Below are 20,647 nucleotides of genomic sequence, written 5' to 3'. Positions count from 1 at the left end.
GAATTGATTTGATGCATCTTTTAATTTTTCTTATTATTTGTAGGGAATAATTTTCAGACTATATTTTGCAGGCTTGAATAGAACAGAGGTAAAATCTTCATATACTGCTGTATCCACTGATTCTGCCATATTCCTTCGAAGCTGTGGCAAATATTCACACACCACTGCTCTCCCAGTGGTTCCCACGGTTCCACCCTGTTGCTTGCCTCACCGCTGAACCCCAGCCTGCGTCATCTGGGCCTGATGTAGGCCTGCCAGCCAACCAGGGTCTGTCCCCACCATCACCACTAATATCATGAGCACCGGCAGCTTCACCACCATATGCATCATTTTTCTCTGGCTCTGTGAGGTGCTGAGCATAAGACCAAGGGGACGGGGTGAGTGCAGAAGCTTTAAGGAGGAGAGGGGCTGAGGGTTGTCAGCTTTGATGGAACGTAGGTGACTCATGCAGAGGAGAGACTGGGGTGAAAGACAAGGAATATCGGAGACTGACAAGGGTGAGGCAGGGGAAGACAAGTGGCACAAGAGATTCATTCTTTTGTAGCCGTTATGGTTCTGAGGTTGATCCTGCGAATGTTGTGTGGGAATCCCGACTACAAATCACAGCTTTAACTTACCACAAACCCTGTGACAGTCTCCAGCCCATCCAAACTGTCTCTCAAAACCATTGCTGCTCCCCTTAGCTCAGCCACGTTATCAAGCTAGCATATGAAATGTCTTTTGTTGTGCTCCCAGTTTTTGAAACATAGCCCAGTCAGGCTGTCACTTTTCATTAGGTGTCAGTATGAGTTGTATCACAATAATAACAATGCTATCAAACCAAATTTCAAATCTCAATTTATCGTCAGGGAATCATAACAAGTTTGAAATGCGACCGGCTGGAAAATGTGCCAAAAATGTACAGTTGGAATTGAACACATAAACACATCTCTGGCTTCTCCCACACGCGTCATCCTTGTTGCTCTTGTAATGTCTCATGTCTCCTCCCAGTGTCACAAGCTGTTCTCCTTGACTCCGACTGCAGAAAATATCGAGGCTTTGGAGGACAACACTGCTCGTCGTGTCTACTCCATCAGCAAAAATATGGAAGGTTAACAGATTTGTGTTAAAGAGATTCAGACCTTATTATTTCTTTTGTTCCCATCAGTTCAGCCATGATAAAAGCACATTCTTGGGCTATAATTGGTCTGTGTGCTGATTTGTTTTGTCTACCCTAGAGAGTGTGTGATAGACTGAAGGACATGATCAACTTTGCTCCTGCGGACACGCACGCACATATTCACACACAAACACTAGTGAACACCTGCCTTTCCTCCTTTAACAGCCTCTTCATTCATTACAAGGTGGATGGATCAGAGTGTCAGGGAAAGGGGCTTCAAAGCCACTTCCCCTGCCCAGAAAGGAGCTCTGATTCGAGGCCAGGGGGCTATAAGCCTATCCCTGTGTGGAGGCTGGGGTGAAAAGTCACACAATAGTACAGTGTTTGACAAGGCTGTATCTCCCCCACAGTCCCCTGGTCCCCTCTGTCTTTCAGAGAGTGTGTCTTTCACACAACAAACGACACACACACACACGTCTGTGCTTCATTTCATGTCAGTGAAACCCATAGGCCAGATGTGATCCTTCACTAACAGGCCAGGCCTCTTGTTTTCCACCCTTAAAAGCTTCAAAACACCTGCTTTTCACACATCCAGCCTCACCCACACACCACATTCTTCTCCTTCCTTTTAGAGACTGCATGCCACACACACAGGTCTTTTATTGGAGACACTGAGCACAATTTTAAACAGGACAGCAGTGAAAATGATGAATGGGGGTTATTGTATGAGCACTGTATCTCTCTGTGTAAAACCAGAAGGATTAGCAGCTAATTGACTGCAGAGTTTCAGAACACAGGGTTTAAAATATCCATGTGTTTGCTTGTTCTGGTGGACGCTGGTCACGATTCTTATCTAAACAGAGGTCAAGTAGGACAGAGAGGGGCTTAGAAACTTTAAGTGGTCTATTAGTATTTGAGCTAAAAATACTGATTCATCTGACAAGTTAGCATATAAGTGTGTCTTTCAAAATTCAAACTACCTATGTGGAACTCAGGGCATACAGAGATGCATTCATAAGCTGACGCTGCTTACGTTTAAATGTTCAGTTTTGACTGAAGTGGCCATTCATAGGAATATTTGTGTCCAAATCGAGAAGTTCCTGATTTACGCGAAGCAAAACTCACTTTTCTGCCTCACACACACTGACGCACATGTACACGTTCCTTTCAGAGCCTGATGAATCACAGACCATGATAGACAATTGACGTGGGGTCTGGCTGACGTCCCTAGACACCGCTGTGACCCCAGGTTGCAAGGATTTACAGGTCAGAGGTGGCCCTAGCTGGGGCTAAAAAGGGAAGTAACCTTATCAGCTGCGTAAAAGTGGGCTTCCCCAAGTGAGCGAGAACACCCACATATACCATTAATCACTGGAAACATTAAACCTTAGGCTTGTACAGATGTTTTCTAGGAAGTAAAACTACAAAGATGGTAAAAGTGATATTTGCATTTCTAAAATAAAGATTTTATTTTCGTTCCTGATCACATACCAAAAATAGGGTTTTTGGATATATCTGCAGTTAGACGTCAGCCAGGAAAATGGTTGGACAATGGTTAGACCCGAACCTCCACACCAGGTCCACTGAATGTTTGAAAAGACAGGGTCAAGTTCAGAAAGTCCTAAATGAAGGTTTGACAACATTCAAATATTAAACTCTCTATCTTAATAAGTATAAAGCTGTTACTACAACCACGTGCTGCCACCATCTCCTGCTCATGTAGAAACTCCAGGAAGCCACATATTATGACTATTGAGCTGTCAATGTGGTCTGCAATAACATACCTTCCATACCGCCAAACAAACACATTAGGAGTCGGGGGGTCCAAAATATTTTTAGTGCTGATTTTCCCCAGGTCTCTCTATAAGCTCTTACACACAACAAACCCTAATCCTAAATATGACTTCAGCTCCCTCCACCATCGCCCCGTCCCGTTTTTTTACTCGCCCTCTTTTTCTCTCTAATCAAGTTTTATATTTTACATTCCAGGCCAACTGTGGTGCCTGTGGCTATCTAGTCTCATTCAGCATTCCCTGTTTCCATATGTCAGACCACTTCACTAGCATCCAGCAAAGGGACAGTATAGCTCCATTACTGGATGACATAGTTTAATAGGTTTCCCTGGCTTATTATATATGTAGTCTAAAGACATGAAATACACCAAACACTCTATGGAGACTGGTTTTGTTTTTTTTCTTATGACTCAGGATAACAGACATTAGACACACACTGCAAAAAACACATTCACATAAACATCTAACCTCAAACCCGCCCTCTCAATCAAATTCACTTTTACTATTGAGATGATGTCACCATTCATACTGCCAGGAGGTGAAGTGTAAAAAGGCCACAGCTCCATCAGCTCACTATATGAGCATAGTAAAGAATGTATCCTATTGGCTGGAGCAGATCAAGGGCTAGTAGTTTTAAACAGAAACCGTTAACCTCCCTTCTAAGAACAAGCTGCCCTCTATTCAGTTCTCCAGCAAGTAACGCTATGAGCAGGCTTGGCACGGGACCACAGAGTGTGTTTGCGACTGTGTGTTTGTTGTAATTGCTCCTATTCTGTCTGTATGATCAGCTCATTTTCTCTCAGCTGGACCGTCAAGAGAGCGGAAACAAAGAGCCAGTCATTTAGACAAGTCCTGAACCTAAACTACAGATCACCACCGTTCTTGGTAACAAGCAAACATGTGCACACAAATTAAAATCTGTCAAGACTTGAAGTTGAAGCTCAGGGTTTCATTTTTCTTCTTTTCCTTCCTTTCCATCCATATATAATTATAGTACAGATGTACTTAATATGCCTAACAGCTACTAATATGTGGTTTTTGATATGTTTTAAAAACATATTTTTTGAACTCCGGGATTATATTACTTAAATAATACATTTCTAATAGCATTATTGTGATTGTCTAAAACTACTATGCTGCACTGTCCTCACACTGATTGCCTCCCTCTGAAGGAATCTGCTCTTCCTGAGTTTTTTCTGTTTTTGTTGGGGTTATAGAGGAAAATCTAAATCTGAATCTAAGTTGGATGAGTGGATCTCTCACTTCTCTAAGTGAATCTGATCTCTAAAAACACTTTTTCTGCTTGTGTGCAGTGATGACTGAAACCACTTCCCACCAAATAAACATGAACTCCGACCATCTGGTAGTAGCCAGAGTTTTTTTCATTACAAAATAAAAAACTAAAAAAATTGCCCTGTGGAAATGAAGAGGTGTGATGGACACAGTTTCATTACATTTGAACGAGATTTTCTGTCTCTGTTTTAATAGTTGCAGTTTTGTCTCTCTTTTCAAGAAGACTCCAAGTAAAAATGCATAAAAAGTATTATATTTAATGAAGTGTCTCCATCTTAATAATATAAAGCATCTTCCTAATGTGGTTCATAGGCTTTTTACTTTTTCCTGACTTGCAGCTTGATTATGTCACATCACAACCTTTAATGAATTTAATTAATATTCAGACAGAAATAACCAGTAACACATATGGCACCACTTCATTATCACATCAACCCCTGCCTGAATGACATCTATAAAAAGCACTTTATGACTCACCATTACTAAGATTGAGCTTCCATTTTTAATTCTAGCTGGCTCGTCCTTCCTCTTCGCCTTAGTGCTTTTCTTACAAATTAATTTGAGCATTGGCACATTAGCTCAGACATTAATTAACACACTTTGAGAGCACCGTGCTGGGCCTTTCTCACCAGAGTGATGTCACAGACAGTCACAGGTAACTCACTTTTGTTCAAGGCGATAATTTAATAACTTTCTAACTTTTCTTTTTGTTGCAGCATGGTTCTCACAGTCCAGCAAGCAGTTTTGATAGAGGGGACTTAAGAGTTTGACGTTTCAAAGAACTGGATCCAAATTCCCCCTTGTAAATCTAAAGCAGCTTTCTGCTGATTAACATTCCGCGTTGGGCTGGGTAGAAAGCAAAATCATGACGCAGAACAGAGTGAGTCAAATGGGGGGGGGGGAAACAAGGGGGGGGGGATGGGAGGATGGATTACGATTAGGACTGGAGGCTCACTCACTCTTTCAATCACTCTTTTCCGTCTTTCTCCTACTCTCTCTCTCTCTTTCTGAGTCTCTCACAAACTAAATCTTTGGACTCGGTTTTGCAGCAGAGTGGAAAAGAAGCTCAGGAAAAGGAAAGGCAAACCACATTCTGGGCAACTACTGATTGTGTTCTACAGTATCCTAGTGTGCACGTCTGTGTGTCTGCAACACGAGGTGTGGCCTGTATTTGCAGCAGCTAATCAGATGCTCTTTTAAGTTAGAAGTAATGTGCATCCAACTTAAGCAAATGTGCATGGAAACTATTACTTATAAAATTACTAAATAAGAGTGCCCTGATAGCTGTCAGGGCCTGATAAATACTGCATCGTTAATGTTGAAGTTGGTCAAAATGGAACTCATTACTATATATGTTGTAAAATTACTTCCTATTATGAAGTACATTTAAGTTTGAGTGAAACCCATACATTCAGCACTATTTATAGTGCACTGTTGCATTAACCTCACTACTACGGTCAAGCTCCAATTAAAACTGCATTAACTCCATCTATTATAACCATTCATCCATTATAACCTAACATAGATAAGATGAATAGAGAGGATGAGTGTGCATTATTTCATGAACCATACAACTCAGCAGCCTTTTAGAGCAATGGGCAGTGACCTGAGCAGGGCTTTGTTCAAAAGGCCCACAGTTATTTGTCTGCAGTAATGAGTAGGGCTGGACCTTTTACAACTGCCTGTTGTGTCCACGCCAATGTTGACAATAACTGTTCTCACTGCAAAAGACAAAGGAGAGGTGAGAGTTCGATACTGGGTGGTGATAAACATTGGTCATAACATTAGATGGGTAGAGTGGGCAGAGCCTCTCATACAATTAGTCAGGAAATCAATGCCACTGATAGAACATGTGTAAGAGCCCCATACTGGCAGTAAATCAATGGACCACCCAACCTCAGGCGCACATGCTGATGTTCGGATAAATGTGCCCAACACAGTCTGACCACACACACACACACACACACAGTGTGAATTAAAGTATAGTGGCATTAAATGACCATGTGTCAGTCTCGCAGATGACAGTAGAGCAGCTGTAAATATTCAGCGTGTGACCTATTTGTGTGTGTGTGTGTGTGTGTGTGTGTGTGTTAGGGACCTGCAAGGCGTGTCAAGATGTCCACCTCTTTAGAAGGAGGACATAAATTACCTTTATCCACACTGGTCACCTCATTGAACTGCATTTGTGACCCATCTGACACCCAAAGGGGTTTACAGCTCACCTCTAACCCTAACACACACCCTGTACACACCCCTCAAACACACACATTGAACACAAGGGGAGTGTTCACAACCTAAAAGGAAGAGCCTCTTATGCAGTTATGTCACCCCCTGACCCCCAACTCTTCACTGCCACAAAGCAACACACAAAGTCCCACACTCACACTAATGTCACTCTCTTCTACATCCATGACCTAATAAGCACTCATGTGGTCACACAAAGCTGCATTGTATGCTATTGTGTCATCATTACACAAGTACTGGCACACTGCACCTGGGGGGATGGGGCAAGCCCAATCTACCACTAAACTATCATGGAAGCAGTTGAAAAGTTAACAGAAAGAATTTTATTCTTTATACTTGCTAGTGCTGGAGAGAGAATAAATGGGTGATAAAAAGTTAATAAATTAAAAAAAACACAGAGAAAATTAAGTGATAAACAAAACTAAGAATTTGAAGAACCTGAAACAGAAAAAGATGAAGATACACAAAGAGCCCAATGTGTCAATGTGTGTCATTTCTAAATCCATTATCACTCACTCAGAAGCAACACACAGGTCATTGTTGTGCCCTCGCTAAACTACAGGTACATCCTGAGTCATCACTGGTGTAATCTTGTCGTTAAAACTCAAAGTAAACACTAAACTTCAGTACAAACAGCTCACGTACGCAATGTAAAGAAGGTTTTGCTGCTTCTTCTCTGCAGGGGGAACCATCTCACACATTCCTCAGTCCCAAGCATGGCAGGAATACAAATAAGAGTTGTAAGAGTTGAGCGGGTGTGTACATACATACAAAGGGTGGGGTGTTTGTTGTTGTGTGTGTGTTCCCAGCTGTTGCCTTTGCAGGTGCTACAGACATGTTTGACTCAGTGTGCGTCATCGAAATACTCTCATCTTAACAACCTCAGGCAGGTTTAATTCACATAGTAGACCATCCACTGAAAAGCTTTCCTCTGAGCAGCAAATGGAAAAAGAAAGACAAGGATATCAGAGACAAGGGGTGATGTCACCTCCAGACACTGTTGCCTTTCTCAATCTCTACTTCCTCCAGCCCCAACGCTCCGCACTTTAACAAACAGAGCACTTGAAGAAATACAAGCTATGTCAGCTCTCAAAGTCATTTGCCTTCTAACTGAAATCCTGTGTGTTTATGTATGTCTTCTTGAGTATGACAAGACCCAGTCAATCCACTTCAACTGACGTTCCCACAATGCTTCCCAAAGCCACAACAGCTAAATAATAGCTGACAGACTTTAAGCACTGCCTAACACACAAACCCAGAGAAACTCAAACCCTGGCACACACACACACACATACATTTTAAACTGGCCGCGTCGTATTTTACAAACTACGCCCTTCACAGACATTAATGAAACCTAACTTGGCAGGATACAACCGATAAATCGCCACGAACAAAACACACTTCTCGAATGAGACCATGTTACAATGTGAACAAAAATCAGGAAATGGGAGAATATTTTCCAGATTGTTGTACGGTCGACCCACTCAGACTTGTAATATTTGCTGAGTGTCAGACTCTAACCACCATGGGTATTATTTGTAAATCATGACTAGTGAGAGGTGCTAGCCACATCCTGACCACACACACTATAACACACAAACCCCTCTACCCATTCCCTGAGAGACCCAATCGCCCAGCAGAGACCCCTTCAAGGAGTGGCATATGTGGGTGTGTGAGTGCTTTAGAGGAATGTTTGTGTGCAATAGACTGGGGGGGGGGGGGGGGCTATTCTTGCACACACTCACACAGCTCCTGTGAAAACAGCATACTGAGTGACAAATCTGTTGTCATTCTCCTTTTCCCACTGCAGGCTCTACCCTGGTGTGACGATGATGGCTAAGTGTGTGTGGGTCCAGCTGGTCCCATTGATTTGTTCAGTGTTTGACAGGTTTTTCTCTTGACAAAAACTATTTTCTGCCCAGTACCTCTACTTTTTTTTTAATTCTTGGACTACCTGTCCAATCCAAGACAAACAGCCGACCCTGCTTTGCCTGCTCAGGAAACCCCATGACCACAAATGGCTGCACAGACAGAAAGAGAGGCTCGTGGGATATTTCATTCAATTTCTTGCCAAGTGCACAGAATTGGGGTTTGGGCTACCCAAAAATCTTAAGCTAGGAACACACACACACACACACACACACACACACACACAAGTGTCAGCCTGTCAAGTCTCAGAAAAGGAAAAACAGCAAAGTGATAATAAGCTACATTTTACCTTTTGCCACTTGAGAGAAGCATAAGAAGAAAATAACACACACCAGAATGAAGATGGGAGGAACCTGGGGAATGCTTGTGTAAAGAAACAATTGTGAAGACAGTGATGGCATTTCAAGAAGGAAATGGAAAAAAAAAAAAAAGATCTCTTTCATCTCCAGCTGAAAACCCATGTGAGTCCAGCAGCCATCCTCCCTACAATTTGAGAAATACAGAGAGATTATTGCACATTTTTAAATGTGTGTGGGGGTATAATGATGCCTTCCCCAGCCATCATTTCTGAGCTACAGGTTCTCGGGAGGCTACAACAGCAGCCCTATGTGGGAAGTCTCTGGCTAACCCTCAGCCAGAGGGGGCCTGGCAGGACGCACAGAGAGAGGCGACCGCTGAGTCGACCAAAAGAAAGGAGAAGCAAAAAAGGAAAGGCAAAGTTTGGAAGTCAGAAGATGCAGGGGAGGAAAGGCTTTCTCTGATTCAATTTTCAGACTGTGGTGACACACAAACCAGCAGACATTCACGCGCTCATACACGACAACGATAGTCCAAATAGAAAGCCATTGAGTGTTAGCTGGAGAGCTGCGCAAGCCAGAGCATGAATAGTACTTGACCTCAATGTGCTAGCCAGCTAACTGCTGACCTCACCATCCTCTAGCTACCAACATGAGTCGATCAGAGGGTAATTATGGCCTTCAGAGCAGGAGAGCACTAGAGCCAAGAACCACTAGACAGGTTCATTTCTTGCTCAGTGATTTTTTTTTCCTGTCGTGCCTGGCTTTTTGTCCATGGCTCGCTGACTGAAACTCTCTGCACTGTGCAAGGTAGATACATTAGACCTAGCTTTTTAAAAGCTTTAACATATGGAGATTTCAACCTGCTTTTAAAATAGGCCTTCACTCTCCTCACATGCAAATGCCCACAAACATACAAACATCTGTTGTTCACTCACTGTCACAAACACACACGCATGCACAAAAATACTGTTATTGGTTTCTTCATGCTCCACTCTGCAGGAGATGATGGCATTTCAAGAAAAGTGAAGAGCGGAACGAATAAAGTGGGGGGGCAGGAAAAGCCAGAGCTCTATGGGGGTGCCACGGGGTCAGGACAGGAAGAGGGGTTCACTAAAGTTTGTCTCTCCCAGCACGGGCCTGTAGATCATTACTATCTCACCAGAAGTGATGGATGCAGGAGATCGGTTTTCCTTCCTTCTTTGCTCTCCCCCTCTCTCACACACACACACACACACACACACACACACACACACACACACACACACACACACACACACACACACACACACACACACACACACGCATGCATCCTAGCAGGTTTGGTTTAAGAAACACTAGTTATCACACCTACATCCATGGAAAGGCCCACCACATGCTGATAGTGACAATTCTTTTCTATCTTTGGCAGTTTGCTTGCCACTTATCAGTCTGTGTCTTTATCTCAAGTGATTTTTGATTTTCTTTGTGGGAGCGTGGACGCAAGTGAAGTTCTCCGTTATCATTGTGTATTCAGATGTAGACTGAGCCACAGCATTATCACGAGTCACAGAGTTGCATCAAGTGCCTTTCACATGTGGGCTTTCCCCTCTATTTACTTACTCCATACTTGCGTTTTGTCCGCAGACTTTATGTCAAAACATTTTTGTTTGGCTGAAAAGTATAAATAACGAACAGAACTTGGGCAAAATGTTTGTATGAAACCATGTCAGTGAGCAAAAGCTGCCACCACTCCACAGTTTGGCTGGGACCCAGCTGACAGGCTGGGTGGGTGGGTGGTGCAGTATTTATGACCTGCTGACCCTCTGGCTGACTCCCCTCCCCCTTGTCCACCTTAAACTCCTGACACATCTTCCCCCTTAAACCATATGACTCAGACGTGCACACACACCCCTTCTTAGCACCTGACGGGACTGCTGAAAGACCCTTTTTGTAGGGCCCATCACTAGTGGCACACTCCTTGTCATAAACAGACTTATTTAATTAATTTAATGACACAAAGGTGTGCTGACCAATCCAGCTCCACTACTTCCTCCTCCTTGAACTGCAAGTGCTAAGGTGGGTCTTACACTATATATAACTACTGTCAGACTGCCTTTAAGAGTGCTATTACAACACCTTATAACAGAAGCACCAACACATACGTAGAGTCATGCATGTACAGTATGTTACCTAACACTTACATGGAGCTTACATGGGGTTAAAGCTAATCAAGTTTGATGAGCTAATGAACGTGTATTTGCTCTTTGAGGCAGAGAAGAAGGGGCAGCATTGAGGGGTGCTCTATGCCCAGTCATGTAGTCATGCTCTGTTTAACTGCTGTCTGACTGACTTCCTCTACGGTCTCCACTACAACAACTTACTTACTCGAGATATTAATAGTCCAGTTTATATGTGTTTGTGCTGACAGATATGGGACACACATCAGAAATATTCAGTTCGAACAGTGGAAAATAAGAAAACAATACCCACACCTCTTTTAAAGAGAAAAGATTTAGTTGTTGAACCAAAGAAAATGCCTCTGAACATCCACAAACAACATGCCCTTTCATCAGCGTGAAATTCCACCACATACCACCCTACTCCCCCCTTCCATCCTCTTCCCCTACCCATGTAATGCTCAAAAGACAGATTATCTCAATGCTGGAGAGGAAAGTTGGCCGCCATTGCTGGAGTGTATTATGTCCAGCACTGTCTGTCACCCTGCAGTGTCACACAGATGGTCAAAACAAAACAGATAGTGACAGAGAGACGAAGGCCGACAGAGACAGACACGGCAGATGTGAATGAATGGATAGAGGCCACTAATTGACTGAAAACACATACTTACATGGACATGAGCCCACACATGCACACAGTTCTACAGAGTTGTAGCCCAAAATTAGTGGGATCATACCCCAAAGACACGTATCCTGTACAGACACGCTTTGTTTGTGTGACTGCCAGGTCAGAGGTTTTTTTTATCGCAGCACTCAAACAAGCCATTGGAGGTTTCGCTGCAACACAAACACAATACAGACAAAAACCAAACATAACCCTCAACATTTTCAAAGGGAACACAGAGACATGCTGAATATTGATAATAAGGAGCCTCTTATATCTGTAAGTACAGGCCAGCCTGATGATAACCGTTCCAGTTCTTTCTGTGTCCCCTAAAGCTTATATAAACCTAACTCTTAAATCATAGTGTATTGTGGGAAATTGCACCTCAATTTCAACATATATGTTTTGTAACTCTCTCTAATACCAGACATCTTCTTTTGGTTTACCTATGGGATTCAAATTGTTTATTTTGGTTCCAGGAAGAGGTCACACGTTGTTGATGTGCTTTGCAGATCCTATCAACAGAAAGAGAATAAAGGCTAAGGCCAAGAGTGTCTTGTCTTGAGACTGTTTTCCTGTGCCCACATGTGTTCTCCATCTGGCCACGCTTTAAATGTACTCCTTCCCTCCACTAACCACAAGGGAATTCCAGGAAGCTTACTGTACAAGGTTTTGGTCTAAATATGCTGTGTGCGTTGCTGTGGCTCCTTTAATCACCACATGTCTATGTGGATGACCTTGACCCAACAGGTGATGTTGTAAAGAAATGGCACCGGTTACAGGGTTACAGATGGAAAAGTTCTGTGAGCTGAAACTGAAATGTAAACGGGATGTCTGAGGGCAGAGGGCCAGTGAGAAGAAAAAAAAGGAGAGACAGGACAGAGAGAACAGAAAAGGTGAAGAGCAGAGTCCGAGTCTGTAATCAGTGTGGATTGAGATCAACCACCAACAACACTGCTGTGTTGTCAAACAACGCAGGAGGAACCCCGTGTGTAGGCTGGGTTGAGTAGAGCATACAGCAACAGAAGAAAAAGTCAAAACATCGCAGCTTTGAATGAGTTTCAACACAGGGCAACCTGTCCTGTGATGCCAGCAAAGAGAGAATCAAACAAGTTGCTGAGCCTCAATGTTTACGTACGCGTTGCTGCTGACGAAGCTACAGGCTCCACACACAAACAAACACATTCCAGTGTCTGAGCCGGAAGAGGGGAGACAGTTGAACGAGGGGCGGGAGGAGAGGACGAAGAACGAGAGAATTTGCATCACCCCTGCTGATAGGAGCTATAAAAACAAATGGAAACACGCTGCATTCATTCCTGTGTTGACTGACTTTTTAAGAAAGTAAGATGGGGCTGACCCTCTCGCACCTCAGGCTGTCACTCCAAAGAGAGCTGGATCTCCACGTCAGTCGGTCCTCAATCAGTCACGTTCATGTGAAAGGCATATCCAGGTCAGCACACACACACACACGTCAAATATCAAAGGCTGGGGTGGCCTACTTACCCCACACACACACACCTCGGTTAAGCTGTCATGATGGACCTTCTAAACATGGCACAGTCATCAGAAAGTTTGTCATAAAAGCTGCTTTTAATTTTCCACTTTCCTACTTGTTTTTTTACTCTGTACTCCGTCTCCCTGTAGAAAAACTGTTTAGGGTGCTGAGAAACTGCTTACAAACATCAGGCTGTAAACAGCTGCTCAACCTATAGAGGAAGTTATGTGGGGCTTCTCCTGATTTCAAGGACCAACATGTATTGTAGTACTAGTTAATACTTCTGATATATTTCCAGTCAAAAGACTTTTAAGCTCTAAAACTAAACTTTAATGACAAATTAATGTCAGCATAAATTGTGTTTCTGAATGTGCTTTTGCTTTTCCAGTGCACTATATGTCAGATTTACCATTCAGTCTCCACACATTGCTGCTTCAGTCTCCTTTCAGCCCGTTTACAAAAACAACTGTTTAGACTTAAAAGGAAGAAGAAAAACATCACTTTCCTAGCTTGCCTGAAGAACATCCAAAAGAAGCAGTGTCCTTTTTTTTTCAGTGCTGGCTGGATGGAAGTGATCACAGCCCTCCCTTTGGCACACAGACACACACACGTCCACACCAGCAGTCCTATGCACACACAGACACACACGCACAGCCTTCCACAGCTGCAGAGCATTGGCTCTGGCTAACCTGGCTATATAGATCCCAATCAAAGAGGATATGTGGGATTGCAGTTCCATCTCTCCCTCAAACACCATCTCTCCATGGCTCCTTTCAGCTAAGACAGGATGATTCCAACAGATTTCACCACAGAAAACAGCAGTGGGTTATTACAGTATATCCAACCCCTGGTCAGAGAAATATGTTTCCACTACACACTTACTCCCCGATTCCCCCATCTGATCAGTTTGTGTATAATTAAAAATTACAACCAACTCACGCCCAGAATGGTGGATTATCAACCACAGTAACCGGCACACATGCAGAGAAGCTAATGGCTATTAGCAATTATAATGGTTGTAATCGTGGGCATTGATTTGTATGGAATAAGAAGTGATGATTTTCATTTTTTTTGTTTTTGTTTTTTTGGCACACTTGCAGTTATTCAAAGTTTACTTTGCACCAATGTTTTTAAAAAAGCTTGAATAGATTTACAGCACCGCAGAAACAACCAAATGAAAAAGCTGTATGAAGTACTGTGGGAGGATGAACACTGTTTCAGCAGCAGTAACAGATTTGTTTTATTATTGCACTTTGTTTAACCGAGGGTGTGCATTAAAAAACAGTTTTGCATTTTGAGTAAAGGCAACACATACATTGAATGAAGCGTTTCACTTTTGTAGCCTTTCTGATTCATGTACAAATCTGACATCAATAAGAATTTTAACAAAAGTGTAATTAACATTCAGACAACTAGCTTTTATAACTTTTATCTCAGGATGTTTAGCAAACAACATTTAGGTCAAGCAGGACTGATTTCTCAAGTGCATATACGTCAATGGCAGAAATCCTCCAAACCATTGTTTCATTAGCTCTGACTCTCACTTTATCACTGTGTCTGGACACTTTCTCTTACATCTCATTCTCATTCTCACAGATTAAAACCAATGCTGAGTCATGTTGCCACACTACACCTTTTTCCCTTTTTGGCTTGTGTTGCTATAGCTACTGACAAAGTGGGCAGGATAGATGGAAAAAGACTGGTAACCTGTGGCAACCAAGGCCAATATGATCCAAAGAAGCACAGGCAGTGATGGTGTGTGTGCCTGTATTTTCTGTCAATCATCCCTGAAAACAAAGTCAGCTCCTCAACCACCCTTCAAGGTTTCAGAAGCTGACCTTAACAATCTGTCTTCCAAGCTGACAGCTCCACAGAAGCAATTTGTTCTGGGCTTCACAAATACCAAAGAAGGGTATAAACATAATGATAATAATAATAATAATAATAATAATAATAATAATAATAATAATAATAATAATAATAATAATAATAATAATATATTCATTTTTAAATGAAACAGATCATTGTGTAAAAGTACTTCAAGGAACAATATGTAGCACTTGACATCATTTATAATAGATACTGCAGTCAAAATTTAAAATATTTGTTTTCACTGTTGATTATTGGGATGTTGTCAATTTATATAGCATTGCTAAATGAGCAACTGATAGATCAGTTCTAAATGTAAACTGTATCACTATGCATCCACTGGTGCTAACACTTTGTCAGCTGAACAAAATAAAAATGTCTTTACTAAAGACATTAGTGACTAACACTAAGATTTCAATAAGTAAGTTTTCATTTCTCCTGAAAACCACAGCCAGGATTCAATTTACACACGGCAGCTCATTACCAGTATTAACTCTCCTGTTGTGGTTGGAAAAACTAAATTAAGATGCAAATAAATGCTTTCAAGTTTGGGGTAACTATTGTGGTTTCGCCATTTGCATCCATTGCCCCTGCTTCTTCAAGTAACTACTGTATTATCACCTTCTTTCTTGTCTTTCTTCCTAAAAGTGCTTTACTGTAAACTGTGATAAGACACGACTCATCCTGCTACAATGTAATAGGAGGAGCATGGCGGGAGATCAAAATAATGACGGAGAAATTTCCATGCGGATATAGGTAAAGAGGTTAGTATAACATCTATTAGGGTTATTTCCCTTTATTTATTTCAATACTGAATCACTTACTGCATTAAAGGAAGTGAAATTAACTGGAGGTTCCTGAATATATGTCACTGGTTTAGCAATAACCAGGCAAATCATTTGTTGTGTCATATCTGCAAAAGAATTACTCATGCTTTTCCAAGAATAGTCTATACCCACTCAAGTACATTTAAGCACTCACAGAATAGCATGATGAAGCACATGTGCAGGCCAGCGCTCTAATGGATCTGTGTTTTCACAGCTGGGACTGGACAAGAAGCCAGTGCAAACAGTGACATGGACCATCAGTGTGTGTGCGGGTTGCCAGAGGTGGTACATGGACCAGCACATAACACTCTGAAACGCACAGACACAAACATAAATTGTAGTGTTTTGTAAAGGATTAACCCTTATTACCCACTAAAGCCTAAAGCTATATACACATTGACCTGCTGACAGTGGTCACAGGATTAGCCTGAATTCATCTGGCCAAATACATGCTTGTTGTCAGAGCCTGGGCAGATCCTCAACATGCCAGTACTGGAAGCCTGAACTTGAGTCTATTTCACTATAATATTAATGTCCTGATATTTTTTCCAAAACCGTATTTGATCCTGCTCCAGATTTGTGGAGCAAGGAGTGTATTTTCAGAGTGCTGGTTTCTCCATCTGTGTGACCACAGTCCTGGGCCGCTCTCCCTGCAACTTTCTGACCACTGTTCCCACGCCTCATTCTGGGCTAAATACATATTTAGGGAAATACTGAGTAGCAAATCATATGCCCTGCTCTCTCAGTGCACTCGAAAGCCATTACTCACGGCCTTTTTTACTACGTTTATAGAGCTGGAAGCAGAAAAACGGAACGTTGTTTTTTGTTAGCTATGGGCCAAAGTGAAGTTTATCTGTGCAGGTAAACTTTGCTGAGCATGAATGCACTCTTTCAGTTAAACGCTTCACATGTATACAGTTATTCACAAGCTTAGGGCAGCTCTTTGCAACCACAACTTTCCACTACTGTCCACTGCAAAGCCTAAATGGAGCAGTTGAGAAACTTGAAAGCTAAGAACGAGGACAAGTGACCTTCTAGTTCACTTTCACTTTGCATATCTAAGTACTGGACTAATGCTACCAGAACTACTTAGGTGGGAAACAAATATAAACAGACAAGTCTAAGAACATTATATAAAACCAAACAGGGAAGCACTTCTAGATCAAAGGTTAGTTACAAAGATCAATGATTTCATAGACACTTCCACTGCTCCATTAGTAAACCTACTACTCTGCACTTTTAAATGCCCTACAGTACTATCAATACAAATTATACCAGGAGGAGCTCACTCATGCTATTTCCTTATGAGGAAAATTTAATGACAAATGGATTCTTCTGTATAGTAGTACTGTGTAGTGAGTTCAACCAGTGCTGTGGAGCCCTTTGAACACATGCAAAGCAAACTCAATAGGTTTCAGGGTCTGTGTGTGTGTGAATGCACTGGTACAAGCGGGTGCATGTGTAATGAATAAGATCCTGGCACATCACAACCAAGTTCCTCTAATGCACTCCCTGTAGACCAGAAGAAATAAACAGATAAAGATGAAGTGGATGTGAATGCAATGGCAAAGAAAAAAAAAAGGGAGAGAGCCAAGAGTGAGGAAGAGAGGGCAAGAGCAGAGGGAGGGAGGGAGAAAGGGAGTTTTCAGAATTGTTATTGGAGCCGTAGAAGTCATTACTAAGTTAAAGAGTTCCAGATGTGGGCCAGCCCCTGAGAAAGAGTTACAGAAACACAGAAATCAGGAGGGAGGGAGGAGTATGTATCGGACTGTGCCCTTCCATATGATCAGGAGTCTACCCTCCTCTTCATAGTCTGGTTTGAGAGCAGAAAAAGGCTCCTTGCTTTTGTGTACATTGACATTTGTGGTGACTGTGGGGGAGGAGGGGACTTCAGCAGGAGGGGTTGGGGCCGAAAGCCAGATTTAGGGTGTGGGGTATCAGGTGGTAAGGTGGTAAAGGGGTTTGTGACATGCAGGGCCCAGTCTTGGGCCTTTAAAAAGCTAGGGTGGTCAGAATAGTGGCCTGTTGTTATTATAGACTAAAATAGGCCAGTCGAAACCCAGCTGAAAGACATCTGGTGAAAGACTGAGGAAAAAGTCGCTTTTTATTGTTCTAAATGTGATCGTTCTAACGTTTGTTCTTCAAGCATATGGTCAGGGTTCTGTGCCCTTTTGTTTTTTACACTTGAAGGCGTCAGTGTACATGATCATGATGAACCCAGTGCTCGCTGCATAGAATATGAGATGTATGGTATCACTGGATGAGTGTATACATGTACAGCACATGTAAAGCTGCCGTCTGTTGAGTGCTGATAGATCTCTGACCTTCAGAACACTGCAAGTATCGATCATCGCGTCTTCACATGCATGATAACGTATTAACCCTACCAATGGCAGCTTTGTAATGGCTCAGGTTATTTTCGCTCTCTCTCTCCCACTCTGTTGTGCACGTGTATGTATATAGATGTGTGTGCTTGTGTGCCCAGTTTCCCAAGCATTTGTTTCCACTCCCTCTGCATTGGTCTAAGCTGCACGATCACACAACAAAAGGCTATTGTGCTGCAGTAAAAAGCTCGGCTCCGGGAGCTGGTAGTGGGCCACAAACAAAGGCTGGTTACATTGTCCCAACAGAAGCTCATGAATCAACTCCACACTGGGTTGCCAAAACAGCCACGGAAAGAGCTCTGTGAGTCCACTAGGGTTTGACAAATAGGGAGCAGAACGAGAGCTGATTGAGGAGGGATGTGAGGGTGGAGGAAACAAATGGACAGAGAGCAGGATGCACAGCTGGAGCTGGATGAGTGAAGGAGGAGGGAGATGGAAGATACGTGGAGATGGTGGCGGGTGAAAGAGAGCCATCCAACAGGAAGTGCAATGAGGAAATGGAAGGGGGGGGGGGGGGGGGGGTATAAAAAGAGTGCAGCCAACACAGCAGGAGGATGAGAGGTGAAGTCAGCATAAACAGAGAGCTATGTCAACAGACAAGGCTCTCTGCGCCCCAAATCACAACAGAGGAGTAAAGGTGACACGAGAGGACTCAATCTTGTACCTGACAGATGAGAGTGAAGTAGTTAAAATCACATTTAGCAGCTTAGCACAGAGATCAACTGTCATTTTCCCCTCACAGGACCTTGGTCTGGGAGAAAGTACTTTCTTTGTTCGTATCGAATGCCTCTGCACTGTTATTTTCCTATGCCGACAGGTCAAATTAGCAATGAATCCATCATGTCCTCACACACAAAGAGCTGCTATTATATCCAGCAGCAGACCACATTTCACCTTTTCCACACACGTGGACTGTGAGGGAGTGGAAAGCGGTGACCAGAACTGTGGAAGGAGAGTGTGTGGGAGAGAGAGAGGGGAAAAGGGGCTTTTGCATGAGTTTACACACAAACCCATACTATAGTTAGTTATACTCAGAGCACTGAAAGGTTTTAAAATATATGTCACATACCACTGGCGTTTTTTCCGCAGATCAGATGCTCATAGTGCTGTAGGACCCCCCACAGCTCCGCATCATTGTTCACCACTCCCTCCAAGACTTCTGCACTCACTGGGGCGCATCCTGACCCTGAATCCGGCCCCGAATGACCTCTCTCCGCCATCAGCACCCGGGCTCCTATCTCCTCCACCAGAGCCTCCACGCATGCAGTCAGGCATATAGCCGCGTACTCGTGGATGCGCACCGAGATGCGTGTGTCCACCATCCAGCGGAAGAAGCGTCCCACGGAGAAGGAGAGAGCGCAGCGCGCGGACTTGCCCTTTCTCAGCAGCTCTCCTGCACTCATGCTGTACATGGAGATGGCCTTGACCGTAGCAGAGACGCAGTAGTCGGCCAGGGCCCAGCTGAGCACCAGCCTCATGGCGCTCTGCACCTCGAAGCGCGTGCAGCGGCAGTGGATGACGCTGAGCCGCTGCGCCTCTCTGGAGATGCGGATCAGAGCCCTGCGGAGCAAAGCGGACAGCCGCCTCACGGCCTCCGCGGAGAACACAGGTGCAGGCCCCCCCTTGGAGCCTCCGCTCTCGGCTACTTTGCGCAGTATCTTGGCCACTTCCTCCTCTGTCCAGGGGAACTCCTCCAGCTCAGGTAAGCGGGGACACTTAGAGAAGATGTCCTCCGGGTCTTCGGGCAGGACCGTGTTGACTGTGTCCCAGCTGTTGTTCCTGCTGTTCATGGAGCCGGAGTAGTACCACCAGTTGCCCCGGTGAGGAGCCGTCATGAAGGCCTGGGAGTTGGACTTGGAGGAGGACAGGCTGAGGGATTTACAGGAGTCCCCCGCACCGTAGCCCGAGTCCAGCGTCAGGTCCTCCAGCGTTTTCGTGTGGGCATTACTGAGCCCAGCCATTTTCTTCTTCTTATTTCTCCAGCTGCTTTTCCAAAAGTCGTCAGCGGTTCACCTGCACGTCAATCAGCGAGCGAGCCGTCGAAACTCGGCGCCGAGCTGGATGAACGGGTTACACAGGGCAGCACTTGACAGACATGCTGAGAAGTTCAGTGCAGGACAGGACGGCGAACAGCACAACGGCACAAGCACATTAAATCCGACCATGTGGGTTTAAAGAAATTAAAAATAAATGAATTCAGCCCTTATATCTTCTGAAATAAACCCCGCACCGGTCTCACCTTTAACGTGACGCCGCGCAGCGCAGGGATTTAAACTTTCCTCAAATGTCCACGGGCTTTAAAAACACGACTAAATACCTCCTCTGCCCCCCCCCGAACACGAGGTCGTTCAGGTTCCCACGAAGCCGCTGGACGGACCGAAACTGGGCCGTTTACGCACACAACCGCGGAAAAGTCCCGAACAGCCCGAGTTTAGCTCATCGCTCTCTCGTCCCGACGCCGTCGATGAACGGACTCCACGGAGGCTCCGCTGCAGATGTGCGAAGAGGGAGGGACCTGCAGCTGAATGACAACACGGAAGCAGCACGAACACCAATCAGGAGAGAGCCGTCTTTTGCGCCAGCCAATCGCGACCG

General features: G+C 43.8%; 1 protein-coding gene across 1 annotated transcript in view; it reads right to left on the bottom strand.

Moving 5' to 3' along the window:
* Nucleotides 1-20,548, bottom strand: part of abtb2b (ankyrin repeat and BTB (POZ) domain containing 2b) — a 38,489-nt gene extending 17,941 nt beyond the window's left edge. The window contains exon 1 of the mRNA XM_026366267.1: nt 19,122-20,548. Within this exon, the coding sequence (XP_026222052.1) occupies nt 19,122-20,013 (892 nt within the window). The 5' untranslated portion in view covers nt 20,014-20,548. The remainder of the gene's footprint in view (nt 1-19,121) is intronic.
* Nucleotides 20,549-20,647: the final 99 nt, after the last annotated feature.

The sequence above is a fragment of the Anabas testudineus genome, chromosome 6 (genome assembly GCF_900324465.2).
Source record: "Anabas testudineus chromosome 6, fAnaTes1.2, whole genome shotgun sequence".
NCBI classification, from domain to species: domain Eukaryota; kingdom Metazoa; phylum Chordata; class Actinopteri; order Anabantiformes; family Anabantidae; genus Anabas; species Anabas testudineus.
The sequence above is the reverse complement of the archived record's forward strand: the minus strand, read 5'-3'. Positions and strand labels throughout refer to the sequence as shown.